The 15,931-nt window shown below is 40.5% G+C and overlaps 1 protein-coding gene across 1 annotated transcript; it reads right to left on the minus strand.

The window, feature by feature from the left end:
- Window positions 1-222: 222 nt before the first annotated feature.
- Window positions 223-12,058, minus strand: ppp2cab (protein phosphatase 2 catalytic subunit alpha b). The gene is made up of 7 exons (XM_067608580.1): window positions 11,683-12,058; window positions 2,826-3,035; window positions 2,551-2,724; window positions 2,006-2,095; window positions 1,721-1,882; window positions 1,221-1,339; window positions 223-1,020 (listed from the first exon to the last, which is right to left on the minus strand). Exons 1-7 carry the CDS (start codon window positions 11,782-11,784, stop codon window positions 948-950), a joined length of 930 nt encoding a protein of 309 aa, XP_067464681.1. The 5' UTR covers window positions 11,785-12,058; the 3' UTR covers window positions 223-947.
- Window positions 12,059-15,931: the final 3,873 nt, after the last annotated feature.

Genomic DNA, 15,931 nt, shown 5'->3' on the forward strand with positions numbered 1-15,931 from the left:
TGCAGACGTCTCCATAACACACATCCCGAACTAATTCCTCAAATGTTTCACTGCCAGCCAACCTGCGGCCCAGATGGCTGATCCACTCACTGGTTGGTGAGATGGCAGACTTCCAATTGGCTAAATCCAAAGGGACCTTGTAAGCTAGACCATAACACCAGTTGTCAAATCATTTCAGGGCAAAGTTCTTCAGTATAATAGAACAAGAAAACAGCAGTCACATCAAGGAGCCACCTTCATCTTTATTATTCAAATGGTTTGGTTAATACAGACTCTGTAGTTCAGAGGGAGTCAGTGAGTTGATGTGGATGAACACTCCATCATCTGTCGATCATATACACCAAGCTGAGTGACTGTATAAGAAGAGTTTTCCTTAAAAGTTACACAGGACAGAGAAACCTTGTGTAAAACCTGCCTGATGGGGGCTTTATTTGTAATTTTTAAAAAAAATCAAAAAGGAAAAAAAAAAAAACATCTGTAGTGTGAAATCTTTCTATCTTTTGACATATGTTACATTTCTTTAGATTTACAAAAGTGCAAACAGATCATGCTCAGATCTCCTAGACATAAACTATGGCATGTGGGATTCAAACCGCCACATGTGAAATAGCAAACTTTCGTCTTGGACCTCAGTGCCATCAGTGCAGCTACACAGGTACAGGAGGAGATATTTTATCATTGTTGGGAGAGATTTTCAATGCATGTCCTCAGCAATGAATATTGTAATGATTATGGCACACACCTTTTTGGTCCATCCATCTACACACAGACTTTTGATTTTGCTAAATGCTTAAATAGGTCTTTGTGTGAATATACAATGTGCACTGCTGTGTAGCCCCCGCCCCCAGGCTCCCACCCTCCCCCTTCCTCATTCATGTTGTTTTCAGTTGAAGGTCATATATCATGGCAATACTGGACTTGACTGTACAATGGTCAAAGGTCAGAGTTTACAGGAAGTAGTCTGGGGTGCGGCGAGTGACATGAGGCTCCCCTCTGCGAGGTGCAGGATCAAACTGCAAGCTGGTAGAAGGAGGAATAAAAAAGCATGAAAATCCATTAAAGTCACAATTTTTGCACATAAATTTGAGTTTTACAAGGCCGTTGCACTGTATCACTTGGGAAACAAATTACTCAACAATCATCAAAAGCTTCTTTTAGATTATACAGATGAACTGAATTACTCGCATCAGCTCCAGTTTTCAGTTTTTTGTTGTACTTACAACGAGTACTGGAGGGTGTCGTCTAGCTCCATGATGGCTGCCTGGTTACCACAGCGGTAGCAGTAGTTTGGAGCGCTAAATATTGTTACCACATTCCTCTCATGGCACCAGTTGTAACCCTGAGGGAGACATATGCGTTATTCAATGGAGATCTATAATACAAATCTAAACTAAACCACATGTTCTTGAACTTGGTATAAGATGGCTAGCTGGTGATATAGCTGCTTGTTCTACTGTTTATCGCAGCAGAGATGGTCGGGAGAAATTATTTTTTTGATTCATCTTTATTTACTTCAACCTCTTTAATAAATAAATACCAGTATAGTACTCCACTGTAGCTGTACTCCACTTAAATTTGCCTGTTAAAATTACAAAAATGCATGTTGGCTTTTAAAATCAATTAATCACGGTGGACAGTTGATGTAAAGATAGTTTCCTGTCCCCAACTAAAATCATCCTCAGCAGCAGATAAATTACCAATAAACTATACAGACACATACCTCCATAACCAGCTGGTGGGCACGGGACACCAGTGTGAGGCGGTTGGCGTGGTTGAAAGTCTCAGAGATGTCCTGACCGAAAGTGTATCCAGCTCCTCGGGGGGAGATGCCCCAGCCACCGCGGTCGTCGGGGTCTGACCACAGCAGGTCACACATGGGACCCTGCGGAGGACGAGAAAGAGGGGCAGGTTTAACTCTTGTTCTTAATTTTGACTTTCCTTACCATGAGGCAGTTTATAACTCTGCTCTTGAAAATTAAAAGACACAGTTTTGTTTTATCTTTACCTCATGCGGCACTTCCTGTAAACGGTCCAATGCTCTGATGTGATCCAATGTATCTATGGACGGTGACAGACCTCCATGAAGACAGAAGATCTGGAAGGAAAAGAGGAATGTTTGAGTATTAAAAGAAGACACAAGAACTTCTCTCTGACCATCAATTTCTGTATCCATCACACAAACATTTTTATTTCTTAAACTAAAAGTTTTATATGTGACTTCCACAGAACAACAGCAGCTGGATACACAAGATCATGCGGGAATCCCTCTCGTCAGGCTTATGTGCTTGTGTCCGAACCACAGGTGGTTGGGAGCAATCGGCGTCCTGCGAGGATTCTCGCGTGATCTCACCAATCCAGCTGCCTCGCAAGGTAAGACGATGATAGACAGATGGTTCATCCAATCGTCTGCCAAGTGCTTTTTGAAAGTGTCTGCCCTTTTCTAAACGGTTTCCAAGGACGACTTCTCAGATGGTTCTGTCTAACAAACCATCTGGCGTGTCAGGTTATATATAAATCATATCTGTGAAAACAACCCACGTGTATTCTCACCTGAGAGTCTACCAAGGCAGTGAGGGGGAGGTAATCGAACAGGTCTGTGAAGAACTTCCAAACGTTGGCGTTACCATATTTCCTTAGGCACTCGTCATAGAAGCCGTACACTTGTGTGATCTGTCTGCTCTCGTGGTTCCCTCTGAGGATTGTGATGCGCTCCCGGTAGCGTACCTGAAACACGAGCACAGAACAGAGCTGTATGTTAACTTTTTTTTCCTAAAAAAAGCTATTTTCAGTTTTTAGAATGAGTCAAACATGTGAGGACTTCTTACCTTAAGTGCTACTAGTAAAGTGACGGTTTCTACAGAGTAGTACCCTCTGTCCACGTAGTCTCCCATGAACAAGTAGTTTGTGTCTGGAGATTTTCCTCCTATCTTGAACAACTCCATGAGGTCGTGGAACTGTCCGTGCACATCGCCACACACTGTCACTGGACATCTCACCTCCTGGACGTTTGACTCCTTTGTCAGGATCTCCTTTGCCTGGAGAGAAAAAAAAACAACAACAAATGTTTAACTGTAATTCATGGATTGAAAATAATGAAATGAAACCAGGTAAAGTGAGACATACATAAAACTGCAAATGAGACAAACAAACCCAAAGAGGCTTAAAAAGATCTCAAAAGTCAAGAAGGTCCTTTATATGAAACAAATCCTGCTATATTCTATAATCCTGATATATTTTGCGCTGTGTTTTGTTTATTTATATGCAGGAAAATCCATGTGACCCTGCACTGTAATCACATGCTCCGTGCTCTGCAATTTTCTGTCATTATTTGTTCTCCATCTTTATTTCAGGAACGGCCAATTTCCTGCCAACCTCGCTGCACAATTTCCACATCAGCCTCCATTGGGGTCTGCATCGAGATGCTATACAGCGATTACAACACAACTCCCAATGTCCCCACCATAATCTCTCGGAGGAAATAAACCCCTACACTATGTGTGTGTATGTCTCCAGTTTCCTGTAGGCCTGCCTTGCAACACTTGGAAAAGACAGCTCTGACTTCACTGCAGCAGTTCCTAAAATCAATTAGTGTTGACGCCCCAAAAAGCCGAGGACAGAGTGGAAAAGGGTCGCTACTCTTGGTTTACTCAGATTATTATTTTAAGAGGGCTAGGCTAGGCTAGGCTAGGCTATGGCAGCACAACACAGTCATCATCCACGACAGCCCCAAAAATGGAACTGTCAAAAATACTTTTCTTGGACACAGTTCACTCTACCCAGAATTCATTAAGACGTAGTTTAAAAATTGCTACACCAGTGTATGACTCAATATGTGGCCTCGAGCTAGCATTTTTTATTTTTTTTTTTAGAGGAAACACCGTTGTCTGCTGATTCACTGCAAACAACTCACACACTGACGAAACAATCAAAATATGCAGAGGAATTTCTTTTGCACGTCAGCCGATTCAAGAAAAAAAAAGGTTACTTGGCATTATTTGGCTTCATTTAGACAACCATTTCTAGCATAGTGACAATTCTTATTTGACGAAAGGGAAAGTTTATGGTAAAATGAATATTTTCAAAAGGTAAGCAAACATTTTGTTAGTAATTTTCACTAAGTAGGTGCTTGATATTAATAACTTTACCAGTAGTTTCCAAATTAGAACAAAACTAAAAATAGAGGGAAACTTTAAACAGTACCAATCCTAAATCTGGAGACCCACAACAAGGCCTATTCCTGGAGTCAGTCTAGCTTGGCAGGCAGGCTCTGACTAAGGGGTCGGTCAGCTGGATGAGCTGTTTTAAGGAGCTTTGGAGGAAACAAATCCTCAAGCTGAGAGTAAAATTCTCTCAGCCGAATGACTGCTAGACACGTCTGACGCACTGAGCCACTTGAGAGATGTGGAGCAAAGAAGAGAGACTTGAGTGAGGCATCTGCAAAATCACAGTGAGATGGACAATGGAAAAAAAGGAGGGGAGGGGGAGTTACATACACCAGCTCTTTTTAAGTGATTTTTAACATGTGATTCTGGTGAGAAGGTCACTATGCATCCGCCATACGCTTGCAAGCAGGGGTTGTTGTGTTTATGTGTGTGTGTGTTTCATAAGATCGTTATCACATGACGGACTCTTTGAACTTGGTCCAAATGTCCGGTGGGTTTGTCGATGGCATATTTTGAGCAGCCCCCCATCTTTTCGTACTGTTCCTTTTAAAACAACAAATGGGACCAGGGTGAGAGAAAGAGTGAATTGATGCTGACAGAAGTTGACCTGTCACCCCGGCAGATGGTACAGAGAGAAAGAGAGACAGACCCACAGTGACCAGGACAGGACAGGACTGCAGCGCAGCACAATGCTGACCTATATTACACACATAGACACACTCCACGTGCCCATACTACCATGTGGCAGGAGGCCTTTTCAATCACTGGGCTCTGGGATGACAGATTGACCAGGGCATCTGACTCTAAAGCAATTGAACTGTTAAGCCAGCGAGAGAATATTCTAGATGCCTGTATAAAGTGGAGCAGCAATATATTTTCACCACCTCACTAATTACTCTGAGTGGAAAAAATCAGAGACGAGAGAAATAAACAAACAAACGTTCATTTTAAGTGGGCCAGGTCAGTCTGTCTGTCTGTCTGTCATCCTCATTGCTGTTTGCTGTTCTGAAATTTATATCTAATTTCATTTAGTGCTGTATGAGTGGATAGAAATGAAATGACCAAATAAATAAAGATAAAGAAAAGTTTTTAAAACATATGGTAGGTTTAAACAGTGAACTCAGTGTCACTGACCTGCCTAACACCAGTACTTCTGGACTACAGAGTAGATTAAATCAAAGACTCTAGATTGGGCTACTAATCTAGTAGCCAGCTAAAACACAAATAGTTTCTAGAGGGACATAAATGTACTCAGATATAATTACCTTAGTAATTTTAATTAGGAATCCCATTAAAGAGCTTTGTTGGCATCTTGCTTGTTTGAAAGCTACTGTGTTTTTAAGTTTTGTTCAGCTATGAATCACTGATAAAAGCTAATTATCCAGTTCCTTCTCTGTTTCAAACAAATCTCTGTCCCTTCTGCTGGAAATATACAGAAACCTCTGTCTGATCTCATTTTACTCTAAATTCAGATCTCTTGTAATAACATCTCAGACATTGAGTTTAAACAAAAGTAGAACTACCCAATCAAAAAAAAAGAAAAAAGTATTTTAAGTGTTATTCCTTCTATCCATTCGTTCAGACATCCTCTACTTTCCTTTTCTTTGCCAGTGTATGTATGATACAGTGTCCTACAGATCTGTAACCTTACTCTGAACTCTATGAGTAATATGTTCAATGACACATCAGATATCACCTCTGTGTCCTACAGTGGCTTAAGTGATTAAAACTGGGTTAATGTGCACTTCGTGTGAGGCTAGCCCATTTACAACTTGGGTCTCCCAACAGATACAAGTTGTATTTCCTCGCTGTATAGAACCATGGATTTTATTTTTATCCAGTTTCTAACCTCGTTTAGTCTTCAGTCAAAACCCTACAGTTCTAAGTACATCTCACTATCGGTCTTTATAGCTGGTTATACTCAGTAAGTTGTTCATTTCTGTGGCAAACAATTTCAAATCGCCATTATCAGCAACATCTGCCACCTGCATTTTATTTTTTCTTGCAAACATCCTTTACCAGATTTATTTTTATACTCATGTAACAAAACAATGCAACAAGAGTATGACAGAAAACAAAAAAAAACATCAAACAGGATTAAGTTCTACCTGATAAATAACATAAACTTATGAAATGTGACCTGCTGCTTCTGGTACTAGGAAAACTTTTACATAACTCCTGTTTCCAGCTTGGATTTAGCCATGACCGCAAACTTTGTGTGAGAACTGTTTATCCATGAGACGGCGGGTCACAGCTTGTACTGTGAGCGCCAGGCCAGCTGTGAAGGAAAAGGATGACGCCAGAGGTTACGTAATTGCCTCGCCCCAAAGTACAGACCACACCTGAAAGGCCTCAGAGAGGTTGCAGGGAGAGATTCTTCAGCCCTGATTACAGCTACGCCCCGAGACGTCAGACGCCACACAGTCAACAAACTGCTTAGCCCAGTGCTGAGAAGTGAAGTCATCATTTTCCCGTCTGCTGCAATATAATCCCATTAAAGAGAGTTACACACGGCCAAAGGTTCCCTGGATACAATTTAGGGCAAATTAACCTTCACAACTAGGTCCAACAACAACCACAAAGAATGACCTCACTCAAGATGTTTATGGTCATTAAAAGTTAAACATCTCACTGAGATCAGCACTATAATCAGTGAAGAAATCAGCACTACCAGCAGCAAAATGATGGCAGATTGTTAGCTTTGGCCATGTTCACACCTGACATTAAAATACATCTTGGGTGATCGGAGTGGACAGCTTTAAGTACAGGTGTGAATGCACCCAAGATGCGCTGAGGATGCACTGAGATCCCATCGGTCAGACCACATTTGGAGGTGGACTGGGCCACATATGGCCATGTTCTTTTAGCAGTGTGTACACCAATCTGTCCTGGGCCACGCTGAAGGACCGTCTCTTCAACTGACGTCCTCTGAGAAAGCAGAAGTGCGTACTCATTTGCGCACCAACGGCATCATATCAAAGTGCGAAACAAGGGTCGCGTCGCCGATGGATGACAGTCATCGACCGCTGTGACCATCGTAACGTTGTGATTTAAAGATGCGATCGCAGGTGGTCATTGGAGAGCGTGTGGAGACACATTCTAACGCCAGGTGTGAACTGATGTACTTAGAGCTCTCCACTTGTGATCAGATCACCCAAGACAAATGTTAATGCCAGGTGTCGACGGGGCCTAAGTCAGCTTTTCTACTATGACTGAATTTTGCTGAGGTGACTTTAACAACCTTATGTCAGCATCAGTCATTTTGGCTTGAGCATGTTCAAAAAGTATTACTGCATACTTCATCCATGTTTTTGATATCCATTTGTCCCATTTTTATGATATTAGTATTACACTATTAAGGGATTTCTACTAGTTTAGTATCACTGTATCAGACTTTTCAACAGTGCTTCTGACTAATTCACTTTTATGAGTAAAACAATGACATCAGTTCGCAAACAAAGCTTTATTTGCTGCCCTAACTAGCTGCATCAAACTTGTTTTTTACCATTAACAGAGGTCACACAGAAGACCTCAGCTTCACCGTATGACCACATCATTACATCAGTCCAACACACTTTAGATGATGTCATATACTAATGTTAGATGAAAAACGTAGATATCAGAACTTCCCCAGCTTTTAACATTTGCCGTTTACACAGCTGTATATTTTACTGCCCCTCATAAATGTTGTGTGTAAAGCACTTTGTTATCTCCAAATGAAGATGATTTACTAAGACAAGTCAAATGAATTAGACCAAGCCTAAATGTTTCTCAAATGCTGCTTCATAAGGGAATCAAAAGAGCAAAGACGTAAACAACACAGGGCTTGAAAATTAAGAGCAAAAACATTGTCTGAATGGTTATGTAATTCTCAGAGGGTTTATTTTTGAACAGAGGAAAAAGAAAAACGTCACGGAAAGGATACGTCTCTCTGTCTGAAGCACGCGTTAAGTGTCTAATTACATTACAACTCAATTTCCAGTGTACGGAGCACCGTCTGCAATCACCTCATTTAATCCTGGCAACTAGATTAAATACTAAAAAAAAAAAAGATTGAGCTCTGTAAACAAACACCATCTGAAAAACACATCAAGAGCCTTGAGAGACGGGAGTAACTGAGCACAGAAAAATCTGCAGTGATTAGGATACACAGGATACACACCAAACTGAAACTTTGGTATGTTTGGCCTGTCCAGAGATGGTTGGAAACAAAAAAAAAAAACAAGTGAGGATGGATTACACAGCACATCTCATTCCTCCACACCCCCATACATCCCAAAACAGAGACGGCTGCTCTCTGAGTCACAATGAAACAGTGTTATCCTGAGTCATACACTTTGATCCCCTTAGCAACAAAGGCTTTGATAGTGTTAGCGATGCAGCTCACAATCAATCATATGCTCTGCTATTTTTAAAATCAGGGGAGGATGTTGGGTAGGTGCATTCTGCTGAATATATTAACACAAGTCGCAGAGGGATGGATAGATGCAGGTAGACAGTAGTTTGGAGCTGTTGAGCTCTTTTGAGCTGTGACAGTGATACAGCCTCGGGGTAAGGAAACTGTAGCTTTCCTTTTTCCTCTTGACCGCTTTTATGGCATCTTTGCTGCATTAGGGAGGAAACGGCGTAGAGCGACAGGAAAGAGAGAGACAACATTATTTGTGAGGTATACATGTTTCTTGTGCATTGTGTTCACTTTATAACACAACTGTTTACGAGGCCTACGAATCTGTTTTCTTGAATGTCTGACTTTGCAAGATAGACGTACGCGGATATGTGTCGAATCACATCAGCAGGGGGGAAAAGCCTGTTAAAATAAGTCAAGTAAAAACTGACATTCTTCATCTACTTCCTACCTAGACTGGAGGATGACACAAAAAAAGTATAAATCTGGAAAATAACAAAGCCAAATACATATCTACAACTAAGCTAGTTTAACTTTTTCGAGCTGATACAAGACTGCCACAGCATGGACCCTCAACCACCCTCCCAAGCCAACGTCCCGATTTGGGATCTTGACCTACAGTGAAAAAAAAAAACAGGGTTGAATAATGCAGTTTAAACTACTGGAACAGACCATATCAGAGAAGAGCAAAAAAAGAAAACAAACGTCGGGATTAACGAGCCACTTGAGAATAGCCTTAAACTTCAGGGAACAGCACTCCAAACATGGTCGTGGGCCTCATCTCTCAGTCCTTTTAAGAGCTGAGAGGGATCAAGCTCTCTATAGAATGAACACAGATCCGGCAAATGGCAATAAAAACACCCATCCAAATTTAGTGACTGTTATAAGGATTAAGTTTTAGAGCCAAAATTTCCTTTAAAGTCTGGACATCTCAAGTCAGCAGGTGGTCTGAGTACAAAAGATGTTGAGGAGAGATTGGAGTTAAGCTCCAGCTCAGATCAAAGTCCACAGAAGCTGTCGGACAGTTATCAGCCAAAGGAGGCTGAGCAGAGCAAGAATGTGTATGGTTACTGCTCTTATTAGCATGAATTACAATAAGTTGGATAAGATCAAGTTCCTGGCTTTGCAACAAGCAAGAACAAGTTAAAAGGTCAACGCCACACTGCACTGACAACGCCACAAACATGACGTGTCGGATGCATCATTCGCATGCATGTGAGCAATTAACATCCAGTCATGCTCTGTGGCGTGTCTGAAAATGCTGAGCAGGTCCAGTTGATTCTGATTTTTCTATCAAGATGAGGAAAGGAGGAAAAGATCTAAGTGACTTTGAAAGAGGGTTCATTGTCGGGGCACAGATGGCAGGAGCCTGAGACACAAAGACGGCTCACCTGGCTGTTGCGTTTCAATACGAACGGCGACTAAAGTGACATCTGCATTTAGATCTATAGGAAAGACATCAGTAAAAAAGGGTCAGAATTGTGGTCGACAGCGTGCAATTGACGACCGTGATGTTCATGCATAAGTGCGATATGTAAGGATAAACAGAAGTGCAACTCTTCCTCAGGTGACTGAGAATGTCAATGCAGGACGTGATCAGACTGCGTCAGCAAGAACAGTCTGTCGATAATTGCGTAGAGGGGGATATTATAGTAGGATGACAGTGCATAAACCCCTCATTACAAAGATGAATGCAGTCCAGTGGTGCAAAAACCACAGACACTGGTCTACAGAGAGGTGAAAGAAAGTGATATGGTCAGATGAGTCATCCTTCACCATATTTTCGACAAGTGAGCAAGTGCATGTGTGGTGTAGACCAGGAGAACAGCACAGGCCTGAATGCTTGACCCCTACAGTGAGGGGATCCGGTAGCTCTGTTATGCTTTGGGGGGCATTTTACTGGCACGGTTTGGGTCCACTTGTCCCCTTAGAGGGAAAGGTCACTGCAAATCAATACAGAGTTGTTCTGAGTGATCACCTTTATTCTATGATGAAGCATTTCTATCCTGATGGGACCGGTCTCTTCCAGGATGACAATGCCCCCATCCATAGGGCACGAGGGGTCACTGAATGGTTTGACGAGTATAAAAACGATGTGAATCATATGCTATGGCCTTCACAGTCAACAGATCTCAACCCAACTGAACACCTATGGCAGATTTTGGACCAGCGTGTAGACTTGTAGAATCAATGCCAAGTAGCATTGAAGCTGTTCTGGTGGCACATGGTAGCCCAACACCTTACTAAGACCCTTTATGTTGTTTTTTTCCTTTACTTTGACCAATTAAGCGGTGTGATGTCATGTTCAAGGTTGAAAATGGACCTCTTTATTGCCTGGTAAACAAGATGATCTCACTACTTATTGACTAGAGAAGTAAATCAGAAGCTACATGAAGGACAGGGGTCAGAGGTTAACTGCAACTTTCTTGACTAACCTCTGAGAAATGCAGAGTCATTAAATCATGTGTCATAACATTCATAGAGGAAAACAAACCAACTTCTACCCACCTTTCCAGGGCTTCAAACAGCAGCACCTAACTGAAAGATAAGGTTCAAAGGCTAAAAACATAGCTAGTGTTTTGTTTTGTTTTTTTAAATGTGTCACACATTCAGCTAATTCTTCCCTTTTCTGACACTTTTAACTGCTTACATATAATTAATGCGAGGAAATTAAGCTGTCAATCAGCCGCACGTTAAACTTGAGTGGAGTTATTGTTTTTTTAATAACTGCCTCAGCTTGCTAAAAGAGATGCTACAGGTCACGCTGACAGTCTGGATGAGGAGGGCTGTAAATGTGGTATGTGACTTGAATTCAGTTTGGCTGCCCCTGCTCTGGCTGGCGGGGGGGGAGGAAAAAAACCCCTCAGTAACCGACAGCATGTGCTCGTAATTCAACATTTCCAGACATTTCTGACAGGTAACCGTTTAAACATACTAATGATAAGTGGCTAACCACTCAAATTTGATGACAAACATACACACCGCGCAGTGAAATGTACACTATAGACGCCATTTTAAGAATGTCTGGAAGGCGGCGGGTAAGGAGAGGGAAGACGTTGACAGGAACTTGAGGTTGAAAAAAAAGGGGGGGGATACATTTTTAAAATATCTCACCTTTTCACACAGACTTTTCACTTGTCCCTCCGTCAGCTGCTTGCACTCGTTGAGCTGCTCGATCCACTGATCAAGTTCTTTCGTAAACGCCTTTTCGTCCATTTCTGTGTGTTTTCAGGGTCGCTGCAGTTCGTTTTGCCGTGTTTACGTTAGCTACTTTTTTTTGTTGTTGTTGTTTAGGAGACGATTCCTGTGATGTTCTTGTCTTTTCCAGAGCTTTACTGAACTGCGGCGGCAGGTGCTGACTGCTCTCTAGTGAAACGACGCATGTACCTCTCTGGCTGTCAGATGGCTATGATTCGGCTGAATTGAAAGTGAGGAGAGGGAGGGAGAGAGACGTCAGTTGGTGATCCACCCTGGAAATGAGTCTCCGTCGAGCCGCACGTTATTAAATACCACACTTCCGGTCTTGACCTTCTAAATAAAAGCACGTCTGATTAGGCGTGATACAAGAAAAACAAATGCTTGACGGACAGATTCACAATCATAGATATATATTATATATATCAATGTTCAACAGTTCTCTTGAAACAATTGTGAGGTGCTCAAATTAACACTGACATATATTTTTTCTTGTGGTAATCATTCTTTTAAAGGTATACTATCCTAAAAAAAAAAAAAAAAAAAAACCAATGCATAGACGCATACAGAAGTTATCCCTCTCATTCATCACTTGTGACCCACTAAATGTGTTTGGTGGTGTAACTTATGTGTCTACTGTAGATTGTAAGAAAAAATAGAAGTAGTAGGTTTATGGACTCCTGTTTTGAAGCCCCAAGTTTGCCATTTTGACTGTCAACATCTTGGATTTTTGTAGCCAGAAGTGACCATATTTAGACAAGAGGGCGGACTTGACCCTAATGGTAGCTGCTAGCTGCTAGCTTCATTAGCATGGTGCATTTACAGTCTATGGTTAACTGTGATAATGCTAATGCTAATTTTCATTAGCAAAAAACAGGCTTAAAATCATTCAAACAAAATGTACTTGCCGGAAAAAACTGACTGTCTTTTTGTACAAACGAACACTGACCAAGACTTTTTTAAGCAACCAAAATGTTACAGTTAACTTTCATGAACTGAAAACACACTGACATATCAATGTCTACAGCTACGCCTATACTCTGTGGATCTGGGGTTACGCCATGGTTACATTACCTAACAAATGTTGTCGCCGTAGTAGCGATTTGTTAATCACAACGTAGCCACGCCCTGAAGCATACCCTGCTCTACCATCAAATTTAAATTAAATGGGACCATAATTTACAAAATGAACATCAAGCTGTATTGATGAAGACTTGAAACTCACAATTGAGGCCATAAATTCATTAGGAAACTGTTTACTGAGGTAATAAATAAATAAATAAAGTGAGAAGTCATTTTCTCATAGACTTCTATACAATCAGACTTCTTTTTGGAGCCAGTGGAGTCGCCTTCTTCCTGTATTTTCTTATTTTTTGAATTATTTTTGCTGTTTTGGGGACGTTTCTGGGCATCAGCCTTTGGGCAGTGGGTATACACCTATTTGTAGAATTATTGTTTCCTCAGAGTGGAAAAATTAGTGAAACCTTTATACTTTTTTCTGTAAGCATACTTTTAAAGCAGCCAAAATTGGAGCGGGAGTTTTTGTGGATCAGCCTACTTCCGGTTTGACTCTTGTTGATTGTGTCAAGCTTGACAAAGCAGCAGAGCCCCACCAGACACACACAACAACCACAAACCTGCTGTATGGATGCAGCTTTGCCATTGGTTCAGCATGCTGCTTCCTCTGCAGTTTTATTGGCTCACCGTTTAATAGAGAAGTTACCAACATGCACCAGAGAGAATACATCATCTCTCTGGAAAAGGATGTTGTGAATTTGATGGTGTGGCCATGATGTCACTGTTTATATAGCCAACAGTAGGTAAACAAAATAAAAGAGAACAGCTAATAGCCTATCTTTAACTGATACAGTGTGTCCAAAAGATTCAGTTTATTCAGTTATTCAATCACCACTCAACATGGTTTATTATTTCTTATTATTTTATTTTATATACTTATTCCTGATGTGTAATTGATCCCACTAACAACTATTGTTTGGTGTGTTTACCCAAAGCATGACATGACCACTCCATATACCTCCACTGCTGTCCAAAAACTATTAAAAACAGTTAAATTCATTTTGTTTATTTTTGAGTCGATTCAACACCCTTCTGCTGTCGTAAAAACTCTCTATAGCGCACAAAATCCACAGTACTACACAGTACACAGTACTACTTTTGTACTATGAAACATTTGCTAAAAAAAACTACAGTGCCCAGCTGTTTTAGGGAAATATTTATCTGAAAATATATGTGACCTATGTGACCTCTTTTTAAAGATTTATATCTTTATGTAATAAAGAGAGCCACAAACATTGTAGAGAGGTTGGAAAACAGACCAACTCTGTGGAAGAAGAAATTACATTAGAAGTGTACTGTTGGAGAAATGACTATATTATTGTGTTTAATTATCAGTAATCCAGTGTAGAAGTGTGTTCAACTGATCAGTTTTTTCTTTAAAGAACATGATGTACTTCTGACCTGTCTATTGACCTTCATATGTTGTAATCACATTGCTCTGTTTTAAGCAAAATGTCTCGCCAAGATGTTTCACACCTTGTTTGCGTAGGCGAAATAAACGTCTCGTCTGTTAGGAAAGAAGAAACAGAAAGGTTATCTGAAGTGCATGATACGTGTTGACCCCGATTCTAAGAAGCAATCGTTGGAAAAGTGGAACTAAATGCAAGGACTGGAAACTGTACAAGATAGGCATGACTCCATATATGGATTTGTTATTGATTATCTTACAGGAAACAGGTGTCTGCAGAAAGTGAAGTGTTACTGCACATGAGGTGCTGGTGTTGACGGTTGTGTTGGGCGGAGGCTGAAAGTATAAAGTGTTTGTGTGAGCTGTTCAAGGGGCTCCTCTTGCTGCAGAGCTCGGGGAGCCTGTATGCATATGCCTCAGTGATTTATTAAAGGCAGTTGGACTGCAGGAAAATACTCTGACTCTGGTATTTAATTACCTTTATCACCCTAACTAGACAGGCTGACTTTTCAGCTGCAACAACAACACATTGTAGGTTTTGGTCTTTTCATGGGATTTTTTGACAATGACACAAATATAGAATAACATCCCATTAACCCCTTCCCAACATGTGTTTATTACACCAGCATTGTCTGGTATGAAATGGTTATATGTAGCAGGGACCTTTCTAAGCCATTTTAACATATCAGTAACTCATTTGATGTCCTTTTTTTGGTAATAATTTCAAAACCACCAAAAGTTTACACATTTTATACATATGCTCCTCATGGAAAGAGGTTGCTTTATTGGAAATGTGTTGTACTATTGCAAGTGAAGTCTTATACCAAAATATTTTCTTTAAAAATATAAAATGTCATCTATTCTTTCATAGGACATGTCCACTTGTGTTTATATGGAAACTTGCAGAAGTTCTATACATTATAAGACAGATGTACACTTATATGAAGAATTTAAGAAAAAGGCAGCGCTATTAAATATTATATATATTTATCAGCAATTTGTCTTTATATTTTGAATATAAGAGATTCACACAAGCCTCAAACTGTGATTCAGAGATAACCTTTTTTTTCATAAAATCCCTCCAAAGGCAAATAAAAATACTGACAACAATAATTTCCTGTTGTCTCGACTCCATAATGCTGACAGGATATACATGTCTGACACTGCAAGGGAATTTTATGTTCTTTTAAGAAAATGGTTTGTTCTCTACCTCAGTAAGCTTGCAAGCTAAAAAAAAAAAATGTCAGCGCACTGCCTCTACAAGTTTCCATATCAGCAATTTAAGCTGGGAATGACTCTCAAGTGAATAATTCACACTGAATATTACATGGCAGCACCAGTTCAGTTAATATTTATGAACACTTGTAACTGTCCTCTTAACCTAGAAAATCAAAGAACATAAGACTCTACATCTGTTTTCATCTGCTCCCTCATTGGTTGATCATTTCTAATCGTTCCTCAGTTTCTTCTCTCTTCTTCTACGATGTAAATGATGGGGGACAAAGTATCAAGTCAATAGCTTTCAAATTTAGTCTTTTTTTGTGCCACTTTTAAATACATTTTCGCACAGAAGGACTGTGGATTTTGTTGCCCATCACTTGCATTGTTAGCGCATTTGGAGGTGATCTTCTAATGGTCAGTACGAACAGGAGGAATGATTACAGTAAAATCTGTTTCAGTGTT

This window comes from Thunnus thynnus, chromosome 13 (assembly GCF_963924715.1).
Source record: "Thunnus thynnus chromosome 13, fThuThy2.1, whole genome shotgun sequence".
In the NCBI taxonomy this organism is placed as follows: Eukaryota; Metazoa; Chordata; class Actinopteri; order Scombriformes; family Scombridae; genus Thunnus; species Thunnus thynnus.

Excerpts from the sequence above, each read along its gene's own strand:
- ppp2cab (XM_067608580.1), bottom strand. The coding sequence starts at position 11,784 with ATGGACGAAAAGGCGTTTACGAAAGAACTTGATCAGTGGATCGAGCAG. Across the intron at positions 1,883-2,005 it reads TACAGGAAGTGCCGCATGAG|GGTCCCATGTGTGACCTGCT; the intron begins GTAAAGATAAAA and ends CGTCCTCCGCAG. Across the intron at positions 1,021-1,220 it reads GACACCCTCCAGTACTCGTT|CTTGCAGTTTGATCCTGCAC; the intron begins GTAAGTACAACA and ends TCCTTCTACCAG.